Genomic DNA, 19963 nt, shown 5'->3' with positions numbered 1-19963 from the left:
AAAATAAAGTTCAGTCAGGATGTTGTGCGTTTTACAGCCAAAAATTTGGCCCGCTGTGAGATCCGTGCGGGAAAACACTTCAGACTGCCCTGTTAAACAGCAACACTAAAGCTTTCCTCTTGGTCTACACTGTGCATAAATCCTCCCATACACGATAAATGTTAGTAGTTCTTAAAGGTGAACTGGGCTCCTCTCATAGCTCGAGTCTTGTATAAGATCCTGTGTAAATAATGTTTATATATCCAATATCCTTGAGAAAATGATTCTGCTGCTTCAGGGCATCTCTGAGAGCTCTTAGTACGCATCACAAATGAGCTATTTCCTCATTAAATGGGATTTCGCGCATGATCCCAGCGCTCAAGTCTCATGCTCTTTGTCTAAGCGACTCTAAAGTACTTAATATTTAACAAAAAAAGTAATTTTACATCTTCCTGGTTTTACAAAAATACAGAAATCCCAGATTGCGTCAATTAAGAAATTCTAAAGTCATTGTTTATGTTTCCATTTACCAACTCAATGTATTTCCAGCACAGCCATATTCACTAATTTGCTAATCACACATGGAGACACGCAACCTCAGTATGAAAAACTAGTTGTGTACGTTGTGTGTAGGTTTCACATCACGATGCTACTGCTACTTCATTTGCAAGATCGAACAATATTTGCATGGCAGTGGAACACAGTTCGAAACATGTTCGAAAACCAGTATCAGGATATACCTGTGCTCATTATGTAAATTAGCTGTAGGCTACTACACAAAAACACTGTAGCTCTAAACACATTGCTGTGCTTTGGAAAAAGGGACGGGCCCTTCTGGAAAACACGAGAGATCACAAACTCTAAAGGATCAGAGATTACAGTCATAAAAAATTACACCATTTCATTACATAACTGCATCATTCAGATAAATTATCATTAAATTCGTAGTTTTTATAGTGGTGACTCAATAGCTTCCATTCATCATCCTCACTGTTTACTTTCAGCTGTCATGACTGCACTTTGTCACCTCTGAGCCAAGACTTCCTCATCATCTATCACCACTGCTGTTATCTCCGCATCAGCAAAATCCATCATGTCGGCTTTGTATTTTATCTTCCAAAAAAAAAAAAAAAAAACATCTAATCACAAACGCAGATACTCTCATCTCGAATGGCAGCAAAATGCTTGTGCGTTTGTCCCTCCACACTTGGTTTTCGTGCCATCCGAAAGTGTCAGATTATTGGTGAGAACACCGGAGGCGGACGACCACGTCCGCGTCGAGGTGCTGTCAACCGACTGCCCGTCCAGCGCGAAGAGGAATAGGCAACAAGTGAAGTGAAATGTTGACGTTTGGGAATCACTGTGAATGATTTAATCCACAGGTCTTCAACGTTTTTCAAGCTAAGGGCCCCCAAATTTGTAGAGAGATTAAGTACGGACCCCCTACCTACTATACGTGATCTATATTAATCTCAGCCTAGTGCTATTTATAAATATACATTATTATTATCATTTTGATTTACATATTAAGCTATCCCTTATCCCTTTCATGTTAATGTGTATTTAACATTTAAATTTGTGGGGGGAAACAAAAAAAATACACAAAAAATGTCTAATCAACCAACGATCTTATGACCCACCCCTGCAGTTCCTCCATGTACCCCTAGGGGTCACAGACTCCCTGTTGAAGACCTATGACTTAATTCATTTTAAACATGACTTTGGCATACAAGGCTACCACTCAGGCTCTGTTGTGCTCGCACTTTTACGCATGTACCGGATACAATGAGGACGGCCTACACGTAGCTTGGCATTTATAGATTGTGCGGTGCCAAGCTCCTCATGGCGCAGATGGTACAAAGAGAGAAAGAAAAAAGATCGAGGGAGGGAGAGAAGCAATGAGAGAGGTCTGTGACACCTCTTTTTCTCTGCCCACACTAAAGCTGCCTATTATCTAATCCTTCACACCACGGATAGGGGGACAGGGATGGTCAGAGAGGCAGAGAAAGCAAGACATACAGTAGATGCCAGGAAATAAAAAAAAGGAAAAAAAGAGAGAGAGAGACAGAGAAAGCAGTGGTCACCATTGCCTGAGTGGCGTTCTGCTGGTTTTGAAACAAGGCGTCATTGTACTGAAGGAGCGAGGGAACCGCTCCCTGTCTCCGTCACAGCCAAGCCTGACTCGGCCAGACCAGGGGCGGCCAAGTCTGAGCTGGGAAGTTACCAAACTGTAACTTGCGTCCAGACCACTACGGTGACTCATGATTACAGTGCGCAGGAGATGTGTGTGCTCTCGACTTCGTGGCCTGGCTCGAAGTCAAAAAAGAAACGCAAAAAAAAAAGTTAGTGCCACGTTCCAAAATAGAGATGGACAAGAACGACTGTCACAGACGTATTGCGGATGGCGGCGAGAGTGCAAAATGGCACACTGAAGTTTATACGTTGGGAAAGCGTCTCCTGTCTTTGCATATTTTTGTGGCTGCCATACCTGTTACAGTCAGACGCCTGTTGCTGCAGCTACTGAGTGAATGTGTGCATATTTTGTGGTTTTACATTCTTCTTTTCCTGTTATACAGTATGTACAGTGTCAAGTGCCTGTACATTGCCCAAATTTTCCACTTTGGGATGAATAAAACATCTATCTATCTATCTATCTATCTATCTATCTATCTATCTATCTATGAAGACATAGCAGATTCCTGTTAGCAATTTAAAAAGGCTTGCGTTGCAGCTGCACTGTGAAGGTTGCAGCATCAACTTTGTGCAGCAAAGTCACATTTTTGGGGTTTGTGATGGAGGTTCAATATGTGGGCAGGATCGCGTTGAGTCAGAAGTCCACATCTGGAATTCATTTCGCAGAACTCTGCACGCTGAGCCCAAAGTTTTCCAAATCCTCCCAATCCTCTCCGAGGAGCAAAACGAAAAGTCGCCACACTGCTGCTTTAACAACAATAGGTGGTGGTGGTGGTGGTGGGGTGGGGATCCTTCACCTCAGACCGAGGCGATCAAACGAAGAAAGACAACGCCACGTGAAACAGGTCGATACGTTTTAAAAGTCAACAAAGACGCTGCCGCCACAAAGAGACGTATTGAGCTCAAGCCTCTTTCACCCACTGCGCAAAAGACTGCTGAATGCCAGAGGTCAGTATCATGCGTATCGGTTGCAAAGACAACAGGAGAGGAGTGGAGGAGAGGAGTGGAGGAGAGGAGGGAGTTGGCTTTGTATGGGAGAAAAGCAGAATGAAACAAATATCCAGTATCCCCTTGACATTCCAGCTGCAGCAGCCAACTTTCACAGCAGGGTATGAGAAAGGGGGCAGCAGGCACCACACACACACACACACACACACACACCTGTGCACTCTTATGCAACAGGTTTCTCGCTACTTGTTGCAATGTTTTATGAGTAAAAGCGAGCAACTCGCGCTAAAGCGGCCGCAAAACTCTCCACAACCACGTCTTGCCCTTACACAAACATCAACAGCAACACTTCACTGTCATTTGTTTGCTATCCACCCAAAGCCGACAAGCACTGATCCAGCACACATGACATCACTGAGAATAATGACGGGCTGTGACATACTTGACATTTCTTCTACATGATTCCGCTGACAACCCAAAACCAAGGAGTGCCACAGAGACTCCACACATCCCCCCCAAAAAGCCCAGGGACGCAAATAGACCCGGGGCAGGCGAGCGTAGAGAGAGGAGAGGCATTACCAACCTGCTCTTTCTGTGGACGTTCGGTCCACATGCTGGCCACTCCGATCAATCCACTTGGCCCCACTGAATGAAAACTACACACCCTCAGACGCTCGGACAAAGAACCGTAGAGAGGCGGCAGCAGCAGCAGCAGCAGCAGGGGCAGGAGCAGTGGTGGCGGCAGAAGCACACAGCCAGTTCTCCTTCTGTTCAGCTACTCAGCAAGGGTGGCTGAGAGAAACTAGCTGTGAACTCTGTCCAACTCCTCAGGAAGGGAGGGGTTGTCCCCTGAAACTCCAGGCCAATCACGGACGGAGAGTCCTCCCTTCAGCTTTTCTCATTGGATGACAAAAAGTGGTGAACTTGTGGGCATGTAGGAGGAGTCCTCTGGGGAGAAAACACTACCACTCATCTACTATCTGTTACCTCATGATTTCATTCTCACCTTCACCACCTTTTCTTTTTTGTCTTTTCATTTTGCTCAAATTTAAACACATGCATCTTCCACTAATGATGAGTGCGTCTATCCAAATTGGTGTTTATGAATATGTTTGCCTGTGCTTTCGCGTGCGTGTGTATTGAGTATTTCGTGCTTCGAAGAAACAAGCAGCAAAACAATGAACAACTTTAAATTGTGCTGTGTTGAGGAAAAGGGAAAGTGAAACAAATCACAATTTGATTCGGTTTGAGTCTTTACCTGAATCCGTGTGTTTTCCCCACGTCCTGCTAAACCGCACGCACGTCTGGAAGCCACACACACACGTCCACACATTCCAGCATTAAAAACAGAGGCCTCTCCTTCCATCTAGTGGACGAAACGGCACACTGAACCCTTCCCAGATAGAGCTCACGCTCCTCCAATCGCCGCCGTCATCAAATGTGGGCGTATCCTCATGACAGGGACTTTAACCTGCCGCAGGCTCATTAAAAACGCCCGAGCTCTTATCCACCACCATGTGTTTTTGCCTTGTTTGCCGGATGACACAGATAAACGCAGGACGGTGTTTCTTGAACGCAACGTGCAGGGGTAAAAGTCAAAAAAACATGGAGATGAACTGTTGGAAACTCTGGGAGATATGTTTCACGTAACGGGCAGATGACAACTGTAGAAAAAATAGATCAATCAATAAAAGGAGATGTCGCTCCGTTAAAGAACAAACGTCCGTTTCTGAGAAGACACACAGTGCTGCTGCCGTTTGTTAACTGACGTTGTCCCACAAAACTGTCCAAATGAGGCATCTAATCAGTGTAAATACTAACATCAGCAAGTTTGCTGCTGAAATGTTATGTTGTTTGATCACGCAGTACAACGGCCTGAAGTTCAGTGATTTGTTTAATCGAAAATGAGCATGAGCACAGCCTGGACGCAGACATGAACAGGAAATTCAAAAATACATACCAGATGAGAAGAAAAGGTGAAAGACGCAGCAGTCCCGATCAGTTTCCTAGTTGTGTGTCTGTGCGCTGGTGACATCTCCTTGCCCCTTCTGTGATTTGTCTAGCCCTCTCTCTCTCTCTCTCTCTCTGTGTGTCTCTCTCTCTTAAACACACACACATCACAATTCAGTGCTCATAAACATATTGGTATCTGATGGCAAACACAGCGCAAAGGGCAGAGAGATAACAGTGTTTGAGAGGTGAGGATTAAATCGCCGCCATGAAAGCAGACATACGGTGCCCATCTAATTGTGATTGGCCTTATACTGGAATTGACCCATTTGTTTAAGTGAACAGGAAAATAAGCAAAGAAAATTACTTTTACGGTGCTAAGCAGTAAAAGTGTGTCAGACTGTGAAAACTGAATTACATTTAAGTGACAATGACCTGCACTGTGTTTCCCTGCAGATTTAAAATGTAGCATTTAAAAAAAAAATAACTGACATTTTGATGTCTTACTTCACTAAATTAAAAGTATTATCACAGAAATATGTAAAAGCATGCAAAAAACGATCCTGCTGAAGCAGAAGGTTGGGCACTTATAAGTCCCTTGCGTCTACATAACAGTCATGACTCATCAGAGAGTGGACATGGGCCTTCTGAGTGAAGGGTAAAGGCCTCTGTGGATCACCCCACAGATACTTGATCAGTTTGGGATGTAGTGAATTTGGAGGCCAGGTCAACACCCTGTGCTGTTCCTTATATTTTGTTGTTGTTCCTAAACCGTTTTGTGTCAGGCTGCATTCTGCTACTGCTATGGGGTGGGGTGGGGGCGGAGTGTCTGGTCTAGGTGGGTGGTAAATGTCTAAGTAACGTCCACATGAATGAATGCCAGGCCCAAAAGTTTCCCAGCAGAACAATAAATTGCCACAAGATGGTCGATTCACATAGTCGATTTCTCCTGTCATAATGTTATGCCTGATCAGTGTATTGGACGTGTTTGCTTCAAGATTATCTGTGGTCAGAGTCCTTATTAATATATGAGATACTAATTAGTATTCCAACAAGATACTGTTTTTATATCTCAGATGCCTCAAATTTTTTTTTTTTCAACAATGAGCTATAAATTTTAAATGAAATGTCATCTTTTAAAATTGGATATGGCTTCCTATTTCAGAGCATTTTTTCTCAACATTAAATCTCTGAAGTTACCGCCACTCGTCTTTGTACTTCAGAATCACCTGTTATCTTGTAGTCTGTATTCTGGTGATTAATAAAACAGTTCAACTCTGTTCAACTCTGAGCCTTTTAATCTTGATATGAATATTCGTCTTACATAAGCTACATGTGTCTGAACTGCTTTAATTACTATATATATATATACATATATATACATAATCATGTAGTTGAAGTGGCAAAGTATTGTCCACTCTTGTGTGCATTATGTCTCCTGTCCTCACTCTATATGAGGCTCTTCAATTGAAATGCTATGATTTCATTCTAAGTGACAAGTGCAATTCTGTAATATTAACCAATTTCATGTCCCATCGAGCAAAAACTGCACCCTCATTTGTGTGTCCTTAAAACGGATTATAATATGCAGATCGTTTTGCACAATACTATGCTCTTGTGTAAAACTGATCCACATGAAAGCATTTCATTTCCAGTCGCCTGCTTGCAGGATCTTAGTCAAGGACACTTAAAAAAATACACAGGAACCGACAACCTTCTTTGGTTTGGGCAGACATCGCTTTGCTGAAACTGAAGAGCATGTAACCCCAGCCTTTACTCCCCTAACAGCACCAGTAGATGGTGTTGCAGCACTGGACTCACTGCAGACCCCCCCTCCCCTCCCTCCCTTGAGCAGCATCAGTTCACCTGGCCGTGATGTTTTGCGCACAGGGAATCAGGATCCACACACTGGGTATGCATCAGAACTAGACAAGCTGGAAGTGGAGTACCACTCTCTGTCGGTCTCAACTACCCTCTTCTAACATTTGGAGCTCTGTTTTTTTCCCGATTATGTTGACAGTGCGTCGCTGCTTCGTTGTTTTTGTAAGTTTCACAAAACTGTCTCCCTTCCGGCACATAACATTTATTTTCACAGTGGTTGTTGTTTACCCGTTTGTGTTTGGTTGAGTTTGAGCTCCGGTGCCCTTCCCGGGACAGATGTTCTTCGCTACTGCCGCATCATTACGACCCGAGTCTGACTCACCATCACATGCTGCCCGGTGCAACTGATCCACTGTTGTTGATTTTTTTCGTATTGTTTTTGTTTTGTTTTTTTGGTTTTGACTGGCGTGTTAACGCTCTGACTTGCGGCTGGTGCTGGGAACTCTGGAACACCTTGGCGCACGAAGGACGCCGAGCATCTGAATGTTTTCACGAATGGGAAGGATGGAGATAACTTATCTTTAAGTTTTAATATAGATTTTTTTGAAACACTTGCCGTGTTGACTCGAAATCTCACCCGCATAAATTTGGTGAGGCAATGTACAGCTCGCAGTTATCCAGCATGGAATTTGTAACTGGTTTTGGGCAAGTACTTTCGGACTAAATTTGAGTGCGTGATGCAGATGAAGTGGATCATTTGGGTCGAACTCAAACTATGTTTCTGTTAGAGCCTGAAGAGGATTACCATCTCGCCGAAGAATATCAAACGTTCTTTCTCAGCTCAGAATTGTGATATATTTCGCTTTCAAAGTAGACAGGTTTTACACAAGACTGCTCGCAACCTGCTTACGGATATTGGCTTTACGCACGCCTGCCATCTTCTGCCACGCTTCGCTGTTTACTCCGCAACTCACAGTGTGTCAGGAGTGAAGGATAGGGCAGCGCCGCGGGGCATGAGGAGTGCCAGATCCGGGGTGACTTCAGCAGTCAGGGGCAGACATGGCCCTGTGAATACAGCGCAGCGACAGCATGCCCTCTTGGCCAAATCACTCGGAGTGCCTCTCCCATAACTGCAGCTGGGAAGAGACCCACAACACCACCAGTAACACTGACCCTTCCCTGCCTCCTCTCAATTATTATTCCATCCCTCTCCTCACGGCCATCACCTCCGCCTGCACGTTTTTGTTTCTTGTAGGAGTGGCCGGGAACGTCATGACCATTTTGGTAGTCAGCAAGTACCGTGACATGCGAACCACCACTAACTTGTACCTGTGCAGCATGGCTGTATCCGACCTGCTCATCTTCCTTTGCATGCCGCTGGATCTTTACCGCATGTGGAGATACAGGCCCTGGCGCTTAGGCGACGCGCTCTGCAAGCTCTTTCAGTTCGTGTCCGAGTCGTGCACGTACTCCACCATACTGAGCATCACTGCGTTGTCAGTGGAACGCTACTTGGCTATCTGTTTCCCGCTGCGCGCAAAGGCTCTGGTGACCAAAAGACGCGTGCGCGCCTTAATTCTCCTCCTCTGGACGGTGTCCCTCTTGAGCGCCGGCCCCGTCTTCGTCATGGTGGGAGTGGAGCGGGACAGCATGGGACCTTCAAACCTCAGTTCGTGGATGAACGAGACTGGCTTCTTTCAGGAGGTCGGGGACACCAGGGAGTGCAAGATGACGCGCTACGCCGTGGAGTCAGGCCTGATGGGGGCCATGGTGTGGCTGAGCTCTGTTTTCTTCTTCATGCCAGTGTTCTGCCTGACGGTGCTTTACAGCCTCATAGGCCGCCGGCTGTGGCAGAGACACCGGGAGACGAACATGAGCTCCCGCGTGGCCCACAGAGACAAGAGCAACAGACAGACCATCAAGATGCTGGGTGAGTTTGGAGAGTAAAATTACCCAAAGTTCATAACATCTGGCTTGATTTGTCAGCATTTTAAAGAGGGGTTACTGATGCTTTTGATATATAAGGTCAAAGAATAGCATGAAAATGAAAGCTTTTCAACACAAAAATCAAGAAAAGATCCTTATCTTTATCTGAACTTGTTCTTTTCTCCTTTCCCCCCCCCCCCCCCCCCCCCCCCCCAAGTTGTGGTTGTGCTGGCCTTCGTCTTGTGCTGGCTGCCTTTCCACGTGGGTCGCTACCTGCAGTTCCGCTCTCTGGATGCTCCGTCACCCCTGCTGTCGGTGTTGTCCGAGTACTGCAGCTTGGTGTCCGTGGTTCTCTTTTACCTGAGTGCCGCCATCAACCCCATCCTCTATAACACCATGTCCTGGAAATACCGGGGCGCAGCGGCGCGCCTCTTCGGCCTGACTGACAACCAGCCGATACGCTGCCGCACAGCCAGCACCGTGAAGGGAGACGTCTCGAACGGATGGACAGAGTCTACAGTCAGCTTCTAAACGCTTGGCTCCTAAAACGCCTGAACATATGTTTGTAAAGCTATTTGTCGTATCTTGAAAATGCTCACCTAAAAAGCCATTATTTAAAAACAACAACAACAACAAAACCCTGCCGTGAGCACCTGCCTTTTTGTGACTGAAACCCACAAAAAAAGATGAAAAAAGCATCACGAGCTCAACATGAATGAATAACAGAACTTCTGTTATTATTATTTTTGTAAAGTCATTTTCTTGTTGGATAAATTCAGCAAGTGCCACACTCCTCATACAACACAATAAGCCACATTTGAGACTGGTGGAGTGCAAAATAGCCCGAAGTGCTTGTATTGACTCGCGTGTGAACGACAGGGGCGCGTGCCAGTATCCATACACATATATAAAAATATATATATATCACAGACAGCTACAAATGCCTTATATTGTACTCACATTCTGGATGACAAAGAAAGCACTGTAGAATTTGTGGCACCGCTCTGCCACTCCCTCGGAGGGGAGCAGAGGTGCGGCGTGCGTGCGTCAGATGTTGAGGTGTCGGCTTGCTTGCATCCTGTGGCCGTGTGTCTTTGAATGCGCTTCGTGTAAATAGCTGAAGACTGCGCACAGACGCATATCACGCTACTGTGTTCGGTGCCTCGTATCTTGGAAACTCATGTGACGCGTTCTTGTGCGTTTCGTTTATTTTTAGCGACTGTATCAGTCCCTGGTGTTCGTGATTATGGTTCACCATGAAGTGGTCAGTCTGCAGGCCTCTTGCCGTTTTGAGTAAGTCATCAGGAGTGTGCATGAGGAGCCTCTGAGAAGTAGTCATAGCTTCACTTTGAGCATTTAACAAAGCTGCTGTATAAATCAACACGTGGCCACGAGCACCTCAGCCTTCTGAGTCGTGTGATGAGTGTACCTTTGAAACACTGTTGATTTTAAAGCACCATTGTCTGCCTTCAAGCCGACCAACTAATGTCAGTTACCCCAGCTGAGCTGAGGGCTGTGCCGGGAGCTCAGTCTGTGGATCCAAGCAAGTGAACATACTGAATACTCCTATTTGACTTTGCATCATCCGTGCCTGTATAAAAGCAGCCTTGACTATTATCCCCCCTCAAACGATGCAGAGTGAGTTCTTCACTTAAAACACGCACAATGTGAATTGTATATAAGGTCTCCTTTTCTTTGTTAATTGATTTCCCAGAGCATGGGACGTGGAAACGGTTCACTGGTGTCAGGAGAGTACATTTTTGCAAGTGTGCCGAAGTAGTAATGTGCCCAACAAATGTGTGCAAGATAATGCAACAGCATTTAATATTAAAGTAAATTCACTTTACAAAATGTCCCAGCGGGCCAAAAGAAACTGTCATACTCTTGCTTTTATGTTTAAATAGAAACGTTGTTGTGCTGTGCACTGCTGGATTCGGCAGCCCAAATTCACCGCAGCAGCCTCCACTAATCTGCAGTGGGTATAAAACAAGGCCTCCTGGGTCTGAAGAATGTATCTCCGTTAAGTGTTTTCTGACTGTACATACTGATAACATGGCATTCTATTTATTATTGGTATTATTAGTAGTACATAGAGGGTTTAAATGATTTTCTTTTCTTTTTTGTTGGAAAATGTGAATATTTGCTGTCCCGTTAATGTATCCGTCAATGATTGTCAAAGTAAAAAGAAAGAAAAACTCACTTCCTCTTTGCTTTTCATTTGTGCAAAATGTTCGTATTCCTTACGCAGACTTGCACACACTTGGCAGACTTGACTTGTTTGTCCTCCAGAGGTATTAGATGCAAATTGCAACCAGATTTGTGCCACTTCGCTCCACTTATTCGCCTTCTTCAGACATCCCCAAAGCAACAGAGTGGATATAGACTGCACAGAGTGGAATCAGACAGAGATGCCACACACACTGACAGCGCTTTCTCCACGTCCCTCTGTTTCACCAGTAACTGGCTTGTAATATAACAGGGGTGAAGCAATACGTCAAAGAAAGCACGGCTTTGAAAGACCTCTGAATCACCTCTGAGTTCAGACCAGGTGCATGATGATCAAAACACTCAGAAAAATCTTTCTACTACAAGGGGTTCAGCAGGTTGGCTGAGAGCATTGGCAGGATATTAAAATTCAAAGGTCATGCCAGGGCAAATAAATGAAATGAATGTTTGGTTCATGGAAATGGATGAAAGAAAAAAAAATACATGAATCGGAACCGGTGGAGCTGAGCAGAAAATCTGCAATGGAAGTAAATGGCTAGACAAAATAAAACGAAAGAAGCGATCCCTCAGTGAGTCACATTGTTGTTTAAATGTAAGCAGTAAAGAAATTAAAGTTGGACAAAGAGGAGGGTGGTGGAACTGAAGAGTGTGTCTGTACCGGCGGCAGCATTTTTCTTTTTTTTTCCGGTTGGCTGACACCAGCGAAGACAGAGAGAGGTGCTCACTGCTACAACACAAACGTGGACAGAAACTTAGTTCAGTCAGGATCACTTTATCAAAACGAAACTTGATTTGCAGAAGTTGTCTTTGGCGGTATACGGCTCTGTTTTGGGATCCCCGGCTGCTCTCCACGCACTTTCCTTAGAAGCCCGAGACAGAATCATCATGGAAGGCTACAGCATTTTTATATTATATTTATCAAGTTCCAGTAATATAAACTGTTGCGAGATGCTTTACAAAAAGCGGCCTGAACCTCCAGAGCAAGCCTGAGGGTGACGGCGGCAAAGGAAAAACTCCCTTTTAACAGGAAGAAACCCTGAGCAAGAACCCGGCTCATGTGGACGGAGCCATCTGCCTAAGGCCAGCCGGGTAAAAGCGAGAACAGAGAGAAGAGAACAGCAGGAGAAACTAGATAAACATGCGTCTATCATAGATACATATCTGACTAAAGCAAACATGGCGTGGTACTAGTGGATAGGTGGAAAGGATAGCAGAGGAAGCAGAGAAGCAGGCCAAGGTAGGGCGTGTTTAAATAGAGCATGCTGAAAGCAATCGTCCAATAGGACGCTGTGCGGGGGTCAGCTGACTGAAGCTGCTCGCTGTTAACCATTAAGGCAGACCAAGACAAAGTTATGTGAAGGTTTGGGAGGGTACAGCCGCAGACCACACACAGTTCATTTTCTTGAGCAAGTAAATAAGAGTCAGGATCCATGCTAGCTGCATGGAAATCTGTTTCGTCGACAGTCCTTTAATAGTTGCCAGCGTTTCACTGCTGGCAAACAGTATTTGTATTTACACAAAGTTGCTGTTGTTTGTTTTTTTTTTTGGGGGGGGGGGGTATCATTCACCAATGGGGGTCTGGAACTCCACTCTGTCACACTACTTCTCATTGGAGTCTGACCAAATATTTATTCCCACAAGCTCCCGTTACCAAGATAAATTTAGCCCTTTACTTCCGCACGTTCTCTCCATATTGAAATAAAGCATCAGTGGAGTGATATTCCTCTGCAGTCCTTGGGTGGCCTCAGGCTGAAGGGGAACCGAGCGTGCGGCGCCGTGCCTCCTCTCCCCGGCTGCCCTTGGGACGCCGTGGTACAATAACGTCCATGATTTACTCTCTTTACAGCTATCTGGCTAAAGGCCACCAGAGAGCGAATCTGGAGGTGACAAACGTTCACGCAGGCAAATTTACACTCGTCAAACCTCAGCTGACAAAAGGAGAACGTGAGCGAGCCACCGTGACGTCTAAAAAATTTAATCACGAGCGTAATTACCATGAGCTAACCCTGATATTAGAAATATCGACTCCTATACCCCTTGGTGTTTCCAACAGTGCTCAAAGGGTAGAATCATCTTTCTTTTATGAAATCTTGAGGGTAGAAATCAATACTGCAATACAGCCGTGGACATTCCCATTCTCTGACACAGTTCTAATGTCTACCTGTTGAACAATACCGGAGTGTACACAGTGTGTTTGCGGATGTACAGTGTTGATGAGGAATAAACAAAGCATTGCAACCATATTCAGAAAAAAATTAAAACATTTATTGGGCATAAATATATTATATATACGCTACCGATACAGTTACGTCTTACATACATAGGGTAGTATTTGCAAAAATCTATACATTAAAATTGATATGGCAGTTTCTTTTATATAATGCATATGAAATTGTCTAACATTTACAATACAAGAAGAAATGCATGATTTTCTTTTTTTCTGTTCTTATCTCAATTCATAGACCATGACAACATTGGAATGTTTGTTTTTAAATCGTGAGGTAAAAATACGTTTCTTTCTTTTTTTCTGCTTTTGTCTCGCTTAGAAAATAGTTAAATACCTGTGAGTCTCTGTACGTTTTTTGTCAAATCGCCAATCTCTCAGTCAAAATCTCTACTTACTGTAAAAACGTACAAAACATGAAATAAAAATTGAAGAAAAAAAGAACGAAAAATTAACTAAAAACCAACAAAAAAATAAAAAATAGAAATAAAAAATAATAAATGATCAGAAGGCACAGACGTGGGGCTGCTGGGCAAAAAACGCTATCTCTCATTCTTGAACTGTCAGATGTGCAGGACCAGCAAGGTGAGTGAGTAAGTGAGGAGGTTCTTAAAAATTAAAAAAGAAAAATCACCAGCACTTGAAAATAATTATTAAAAAAAACAAAGAACAGAAAGGGAGTACCCTGCCCACAAAAATGAAGCCTTTTAGTTAACACTGTAACCTTAGACTATACGACACTAGCATAACTGGCCTGACATCAAATGCACCATGGACCTCTGCTCTCCTAGTGGGGCATTAAGGCCTAAAAGAGGGGGAGGGGGGCATAGCGGCTGTGGGTGGGCAACAGGGCGACATAACATTAGCATTTTAAGCCCCACACGTCACCTGTAAAATACAATGCAACACATCTGAGCACACCTGACAAAGGGCCCCATGCTCCCTATGAGCTGAAATGTACTTCCTTTGTTGCCGTACTTTGAGCCCCCCTCCCACCCCCTCGTAATGCCAATGTCACAGTGACGCCAACGGCAAATTAATGCCAAACGAATGTAACAGACAGCGTTGGCAGTAGTGTTTGGAATCGAGCCTTGAGGGTTTCCTCCAGCTCACATTTACCTCATCAAGCCTGAAAAAAAAGTGCTTCAACTCTGTTAGTCATAACGTATTTACCATCTCATTCTATAGCTCTATAGATATCTCTGTATATCATCTCTTAGCAAGAAAAAAAACGAAAAAAAAAACACTGGATACAAAACACTCACTACTGCTACACCAGCACTAGCCTGGAAAAAGGAATCGTCGATATTATCATTGTCGTCGTCTGCCTGAAATCACTGCAATGATTGTATTTTTTTTGTTTGTTTTGTTTTGTTGCCTTCTTTACCTTTCAGTGTGAAATCAGGTCGTGTTACAAAACTCGGCTCCGGAAGGGGGCTACACATTTCAAAATGGCACATTTTGCTTTACAAAAAAAATAAAAACAAAAAAAATAAAAAGATAATATGAAAAGAAGCATAATCACAGATCAAGTTAATGTTTTTTTTTTTCCTTTCGAGAGAATAATAATAACAACAATAGTAATAATAATGCTGTGTCGTTACAGGAGAACATCACAGGACCCTTTAGACGGCTGCGAAAGCGACATCTAGTGGACACGGAAAGCTTGCACTTTGGCATTAAAACAGTAAAACGATATCAGAAGCTTCATTATAACACTAATCAGAAAAAATAATGAAAAAAACAAAAAATAAAAAAGCCAAAGGCAGCAAACGTTTATCCCAATACAGGTTGACTTTATCCGACCCTTGGGCCTGGCTTGCTACATGTCGTTCTAAGCATTACAAGAACTGCTTGCCTGTGCGTGGCCGAAACAGGAGATGAAGAAAAAAAAACAAAACAAGAAAACAAAAAAAACAAAAACAACAGAAATAAAAACCATAGGCATTTGGTTACATGTTTGAAACGGCAATGATAACTGCACTGTATGGACTGATGAGCTACAGGTTCCCAACAGCTGTAAAAGAAATACTTAAAGGGTTACTGAGATAAGGAATGCTGGCCTTAATCATACAATCTAACATACATCCATTTATTTAAAAAAAAAAATAAAAAGAAAAAAAAGAAAAAAATTTAAAAGAAAAAAAACATGCTACAAGAAAAAATTAGTATATAACTACACTTGTCTCTTAATCTTTAAACAATAAATAAATGAAGATTGCACTGTAATTGGCATGTAAAGTACTGTATGCAAATATATAGTATAAATAAAACCTAGAAAAAGAACTCTACCTTAACTTTCCCATCGACTTTGGCAAAGGTTTTTTTTTTTTTTTTTTCTTGAGCTAGTAAACCATTTTGCTTTTCTGACACATACAGGAGCAAGGCACAGCATAGACAGAGGGCGAGATACAGTATATATATATATATAAAATAAAAATAAAAATGAAAGAGGGGGGAAAAAGAGGGAGGAAGACAGAAAAGCGGAGGAAGAGAGGCTAATATGATGGTGGCGATGAGGACAGCGAATGGGGATGACAGGATTGATCTCCCCTCTGTAAGGCTTTATCCCTGAGGTACATTACAGGCTGCCAGTCAGAGCTAACTACCGCCTCCGTCTCCCATCCAATCCCTCAGAGTGACTTCTTTGGATTATCAGGGTATGTATTGGGTTGTACCTTGGCTTCGCTGGTCAGGTTTGGGGTAAAACAAAAGGAAAAAAAAAAAAAAAAACAGGTTTCGGGATTTGAGACGGGAGGTCAGGGGTCGTTACGTGTCAGAATGCCCTGTTCTGTTTGATTTGTGTTCTGTCAAAGGCTTGTTTGGTTAGTGAACATTAGTTCAAGTCCTCAGAAAACGTGTCCGTCTGAGGAGAGACCACAGACTTGCTACCGCTCTGATTACATGTCAATAAAGCACCTTTTAATAGAGAGAATGAAACAGAGCCTGGACAGAAAGATGGGATGGATCAAAAGCAAGAGAGAAGCAGCCAGAGCAAAAAAAAACAAAACAAAAGAAGAAGAAGAATAAGAAGGTAATTACAGATCGTTATAGGAGCGAGGACAAGACTCTTCAAATGTATCGATTCACAGACTAGCTGGAAGGAGGAACGGCTTCAGCGCTGCTCTGGCTGGCGGCTGGGGTTACGTTTAAGAGGAAGGGGTAAAGCTCGAGCTAAGCTCCTAATGCTTTTCCCGGTTAACACACAAACGCGGCTCTGAGAAGGGCGGCTAGCTGGCAGGCTGTTAGCACCTCTGGGTCTGTGACGTTCACGGACGTGTCGCTACTTAAGCTACAGATAAATTAGGCTAGTTTTCTTTTGAGATGGTAGAGATACGGAGAGAAGCTCAGGGGCCAAACGACCGCGTTCAGCCGAGCCCTTACTGGAAAGTCGCAGCCGTTCAACGATCCCCCCACGGCCCCCCTCCACCTCCCAGCCTCGGCTAACCTAAAGCCGATTCCCGCCCCAACATACGTATACCAACGGAGGTTCATATACTGATCCAAGACCGGTGTTTAAGGGCTCCTTCAACCTTACGCGCAAGATGACCTCAGAGCGGCTGTTACTGAGCACCTAGAGTCCACTTCTCCCTTTTTACACTGTACTTCAGACCTTACATTGCCATCACTTATATTACATCACTTTTATAGCATTACAGATATTTGCTATAATATATATATATATATATATATATATTTATATATTGTGTATATATATTAGATTACTGGTTTTCCATTCTTTCTCAGATATAATAAAAAAAAAAAAAAAATCACAGGATAGCAGCATCTTACACCACACATGGATTGCATCGCTTTGGTAGCTGAATGAGTGATTGACTGACTATGAAAAGCTGAGCAGATTTGCGATTGACTTCTCAGGAGGAATTTTTTCTTTTTTCTTTTGTCATTGTCGTTGCATGAGCGTAGTTACAGGTGTGCGCATTGTTATGTATGGTCAGGTACGGGTTTTGCGCAAGAAGACCGCCGGCCCGCAGAGTAGGCTAGTAACAAACTGGATGAGTACGAGCAGCTAAAGCTTTGAAGGCCTACACTTGGATATGGCTGAACGAGTAAAGGCTGCAGCCAAAATGTAACACAAAAAAACAAACAAAAAAAAAAAAAAAACAAGGAAGAAGAAGGAAAATTAAACGTTGAAAAACAAGTAAGGCAATGGTTGTCAAGAAATATACACGCTCTCTAACTGAATATGTGTTTTTCTTTTTAAACAAGATACAAAGTAAAACATGCAAGTCTGAGTCTGAGGAGCAACTCGGCTGCCCACAGCTATTTTAAGGCTTGATTATCGGTTTTCTTTCCCAACCGAGGTACAGCCGAGAGAAGGCTTCCCTCCGCAGAAATCCTTAACAAATGGACAATGATACAAAGAGACGTGGAAAGAAGAAATGAGATCAAAATGAGTGAAGGCAGGAGACAACAGGAACGAGGTGAGTAAAGCCTGGATCGATACTTTGACTACAGAAAAACAAACAAACAAAAAAAAAATAACATAGCCTCAGAAGCACATCTCAAGTGTTTGTTTTGATTTCATTCGGTTCTTTCATAGACGTATTTTTTTTTAATTTTTCTTTTTTTAAAGTGTTTCTGTGATTTTTCTTCCTCTTTCTATCCTATAGTTGAATTCCCTCACTTCATGAAGAAGTACTGTAGCAAGCAGGCGATGAGGATGGAGAAGCCCGCGAACACGCACACGATCAGCGCCGCGAAGCGCTCGTCGCTCGATATCAGGCCCGCCCCTTTGCCCGTGTCCACGGCGCACAGGTCTCCCGATGACAACGCCTCCTGGCGACGCAGCGTGAACAAGGAGGAGGGGCTCAGCGGTCCGCACAGCTCCTGGCACGTGTCCTGGCAACGGCGGCAGGCGCCCACGCGGAAACGGTAGTCCGTGTTGCCCTGGAGACCAGATATTTGGAACACGCCCTCCTCTCCCTTAAAAACCTGTGAGGGGAGGAAAGTGAAGAAACTTTTCAGGCCAAGGACCCCCAAGCTGTTTTTGCTGTATGTGCTCTATATGAAACTGAAATATTAAGCTGTAAAAATAATACACCGGTTCAAATATTAATTTTTTTGTTGTTGTTGTGTCAAACATGTACAACAGAAGGGTGGCCATGCAACTGTCTTATTCATTGACAGAGTCAATGTCTAATATGCGCTGCGTGATTGGCTCAGCAGCATTGGGAGCGGGGCCTACTGTTTACAGAAGCCTCTAGGCTAGTTAATGTGTATTTGAAGAAATTAAAATTTGTGGCAGAAAATGAAAAAAAAAAAAATCTAATCAACCAAAGATTGTGCGACCCCCCAGCAGTACCTCCACGGACACCCTAGGGGTTGCGGACCCCCTGTTGAAGACCTACACTAGAGAGAAAGGAGACCTGCGTGCTCGCTAAGGCCACTACTGCAAATGATTCATTTGTTTTCTTGACATGGTTGAACTTTTCATTAAGTATCTTTCAACAAAGAGAAATGGTTCAAGTCAATTTTGAGCACAGACATTTCATCACAATCCTGGAAAAAAAAAAAAAGATCCACAAATGCTATTTCTGATCATCTCTGATGACCTCATGCTTCTGCTACACCTTGCAAACGGTGTCCCTGTTCTGATCAAATTTGGGGAGTGGTTGTCATCAGTTATCTACCCAGTGCTGCTGCTTTCAGAGATAAAGGAGTAACAATTATTTCCTGCTTACTTGCCAGCAAGTAAGTAGCAACTAAATTCCTACATGCGTATTTAGCCAGTCAGCAAAGACACAATAGGATGTGCAAGAGGCAAATAAAAACACCTGATCTAAAGTATATCATAATTATTTTAGTGATAACTTTGCATCATTCAACAGCCAATGTGAGTCTATGGGTAAGAGAATGACTCATATTAGCTCATTTATTCAACTTAACCCCGGGAGTCTCAAAAAACAGCAGATGTATGATAATCTAATGACGTGGTACCGATACGGGACAACCTATTAACGCTCTGTGGTTCCAATCACTTGAATGGCCTTGTAGAGGATCAAGGATGACGACACAGCAACAGCTGCAAACACCTCAGTATTAATTTGCTTCTTGAAGGCCACAGAAGTATGTGCAAGGTTTTACACTAACCCTAACCCTAACCCCGCAGGTGGGCTGAACATTAGTTTCAGTGTTGAGGCTCTTAAGCAGAAGAACAGAAATATAAGACTCGCTGGTCACAGAGTTGAGAAAGTATGGACAGCTGATTTGTGTGCACGTAATGAATAGAGCAAACACACATCCCTCTTGCAGACATATCTACACAGTTGCTCTTTTATCCACTGGTGAGTATCAGCAGTTCTTCCATCTAACCATCCTCTAACTCAATAGCATTAAATTGAACAGCCAAGAAGACAAATGTCTTTTTATCTGCTTGTTTGCTCATTGCTTCAGATGCCAGCCATCCAATCCCAGATTTCTAGCCAACCCCCCCCCCAGCTGATTCTGTGTCGCAATTCTCATTAGAAATCCTCTGGTACCTCTCGGTAAATACTGCTGGCACCGCAGATCACCTTCAATTTCCAAACGTAATGTCTCTCGGTGCAAGGGAGTGTAAGTGAGCGGGAGAGTGTCTTCGCTTTGTACAAATTTATGTCCAGGAGGAGTGAGTGTTTCTGTTCGCGTTTGTGCAAATTTGTTTCCGTGCGCGTACCTTCCCATCAAAGCAAACCG

The 19963-nt window shown here is 43.6% G+C and overlaps 3 protein-coding genes across 5 annotated transcripts in view; 1 reads left to right on the top strand and 2 right to left on the bottom strand.

Moving 5' to 3' along the window:
• Positions 1-10960, bottom strand: part of pld1a (phospholipase D1a) — a 35736-nt gene extending 24776 nt beyond the window's left edge. Inside the window, exon 1 of one of the 3 annotated variants that reach the window (XM_047611104.1) lies at positions 9778-10960. The gene's annotated coding sequence lies outside the window, so the exon portion shown is untranslated. Of the gene's footprint in view, positions 1-3703; positions 3923-5080; positions 5163-9777 lie in introns of those variants that run through there. The other 2 variants (XM_047611105.1, XM_047611103.1) reach the window with 2 other exon arrangements.
• Positions 6949-9761, top strand: ghsra (growth hormone secretagogue receptor a). Its single transcript, XM_047611106.1, has 2 exons — positions 6949-8821; positions 9035-9761. The coding sequence occupies exons 1-2, from the start codon at positions 7981-7983 to the stop codon at positions 9346-9348; spliced, it is 1155 nt and encodes a 384-aa protein (XP_047467062.1). The 5' UTR covers positions 6949-7980; the 3' UTR covers positions 9349-9761.
• Positions 10961-13286: 2326 nt separating the features above from the next.
• The window catches only part of fndc3ba (fibronectin type III domain containing 3Ba), a 95467-nt gene continuing 88790 nt past the window's right edge, over positions 13287-19963 (bottom strand). The window contains exon 27 of the mRNA XM_047611102.1: positions 13287-18223. Within this exon, the coding sequence (XP_047467058.1) occupies positions 17912-18223 (312 nt within the window). The 3' untranslated portion in view covers positions 13287-17911. The remainder of the gene's footprint in view (positions 18224-19963) is intronic.

This window comes from Mugil cephalus, chromosome 17 (assembly GCF_022458985.1).
Source record: "Mugil cephalus isolate CIBA_MC_2020 chromosome 17, CIBA_Mcephalus_1.1, whole genome shotgun sequence".
Lineage (NCBI taxonomy): Eukaryota > Metazoa > Chordata > Actinopteri > Mugiliformes > Mugilidae > Mugil > Mugil cephalus.
The sequence above is the reverse complement of the archived record's forward strand: the minus strand, read 5'-3'. Positions and strand labels throughout refer to the sequence as shown.

Bases quoted from the DNA above. Each gene is read 5' to 3' on its own strand.
- ghsra (XM_047611106.1), top strand. From the start codon at position 7,981: ATGCCCTCTTGGCCAAATCACTCGGAGTGCCTCTCCCATAACTGCAGC. The intron at 8,822-9,034 runs GTGAGTTTGGAG...CCCCCCCCCAAG, and splicing joins ACAGACCATCAAGATGCTGG to TTGTGGTTGTGCTGGCCTTC.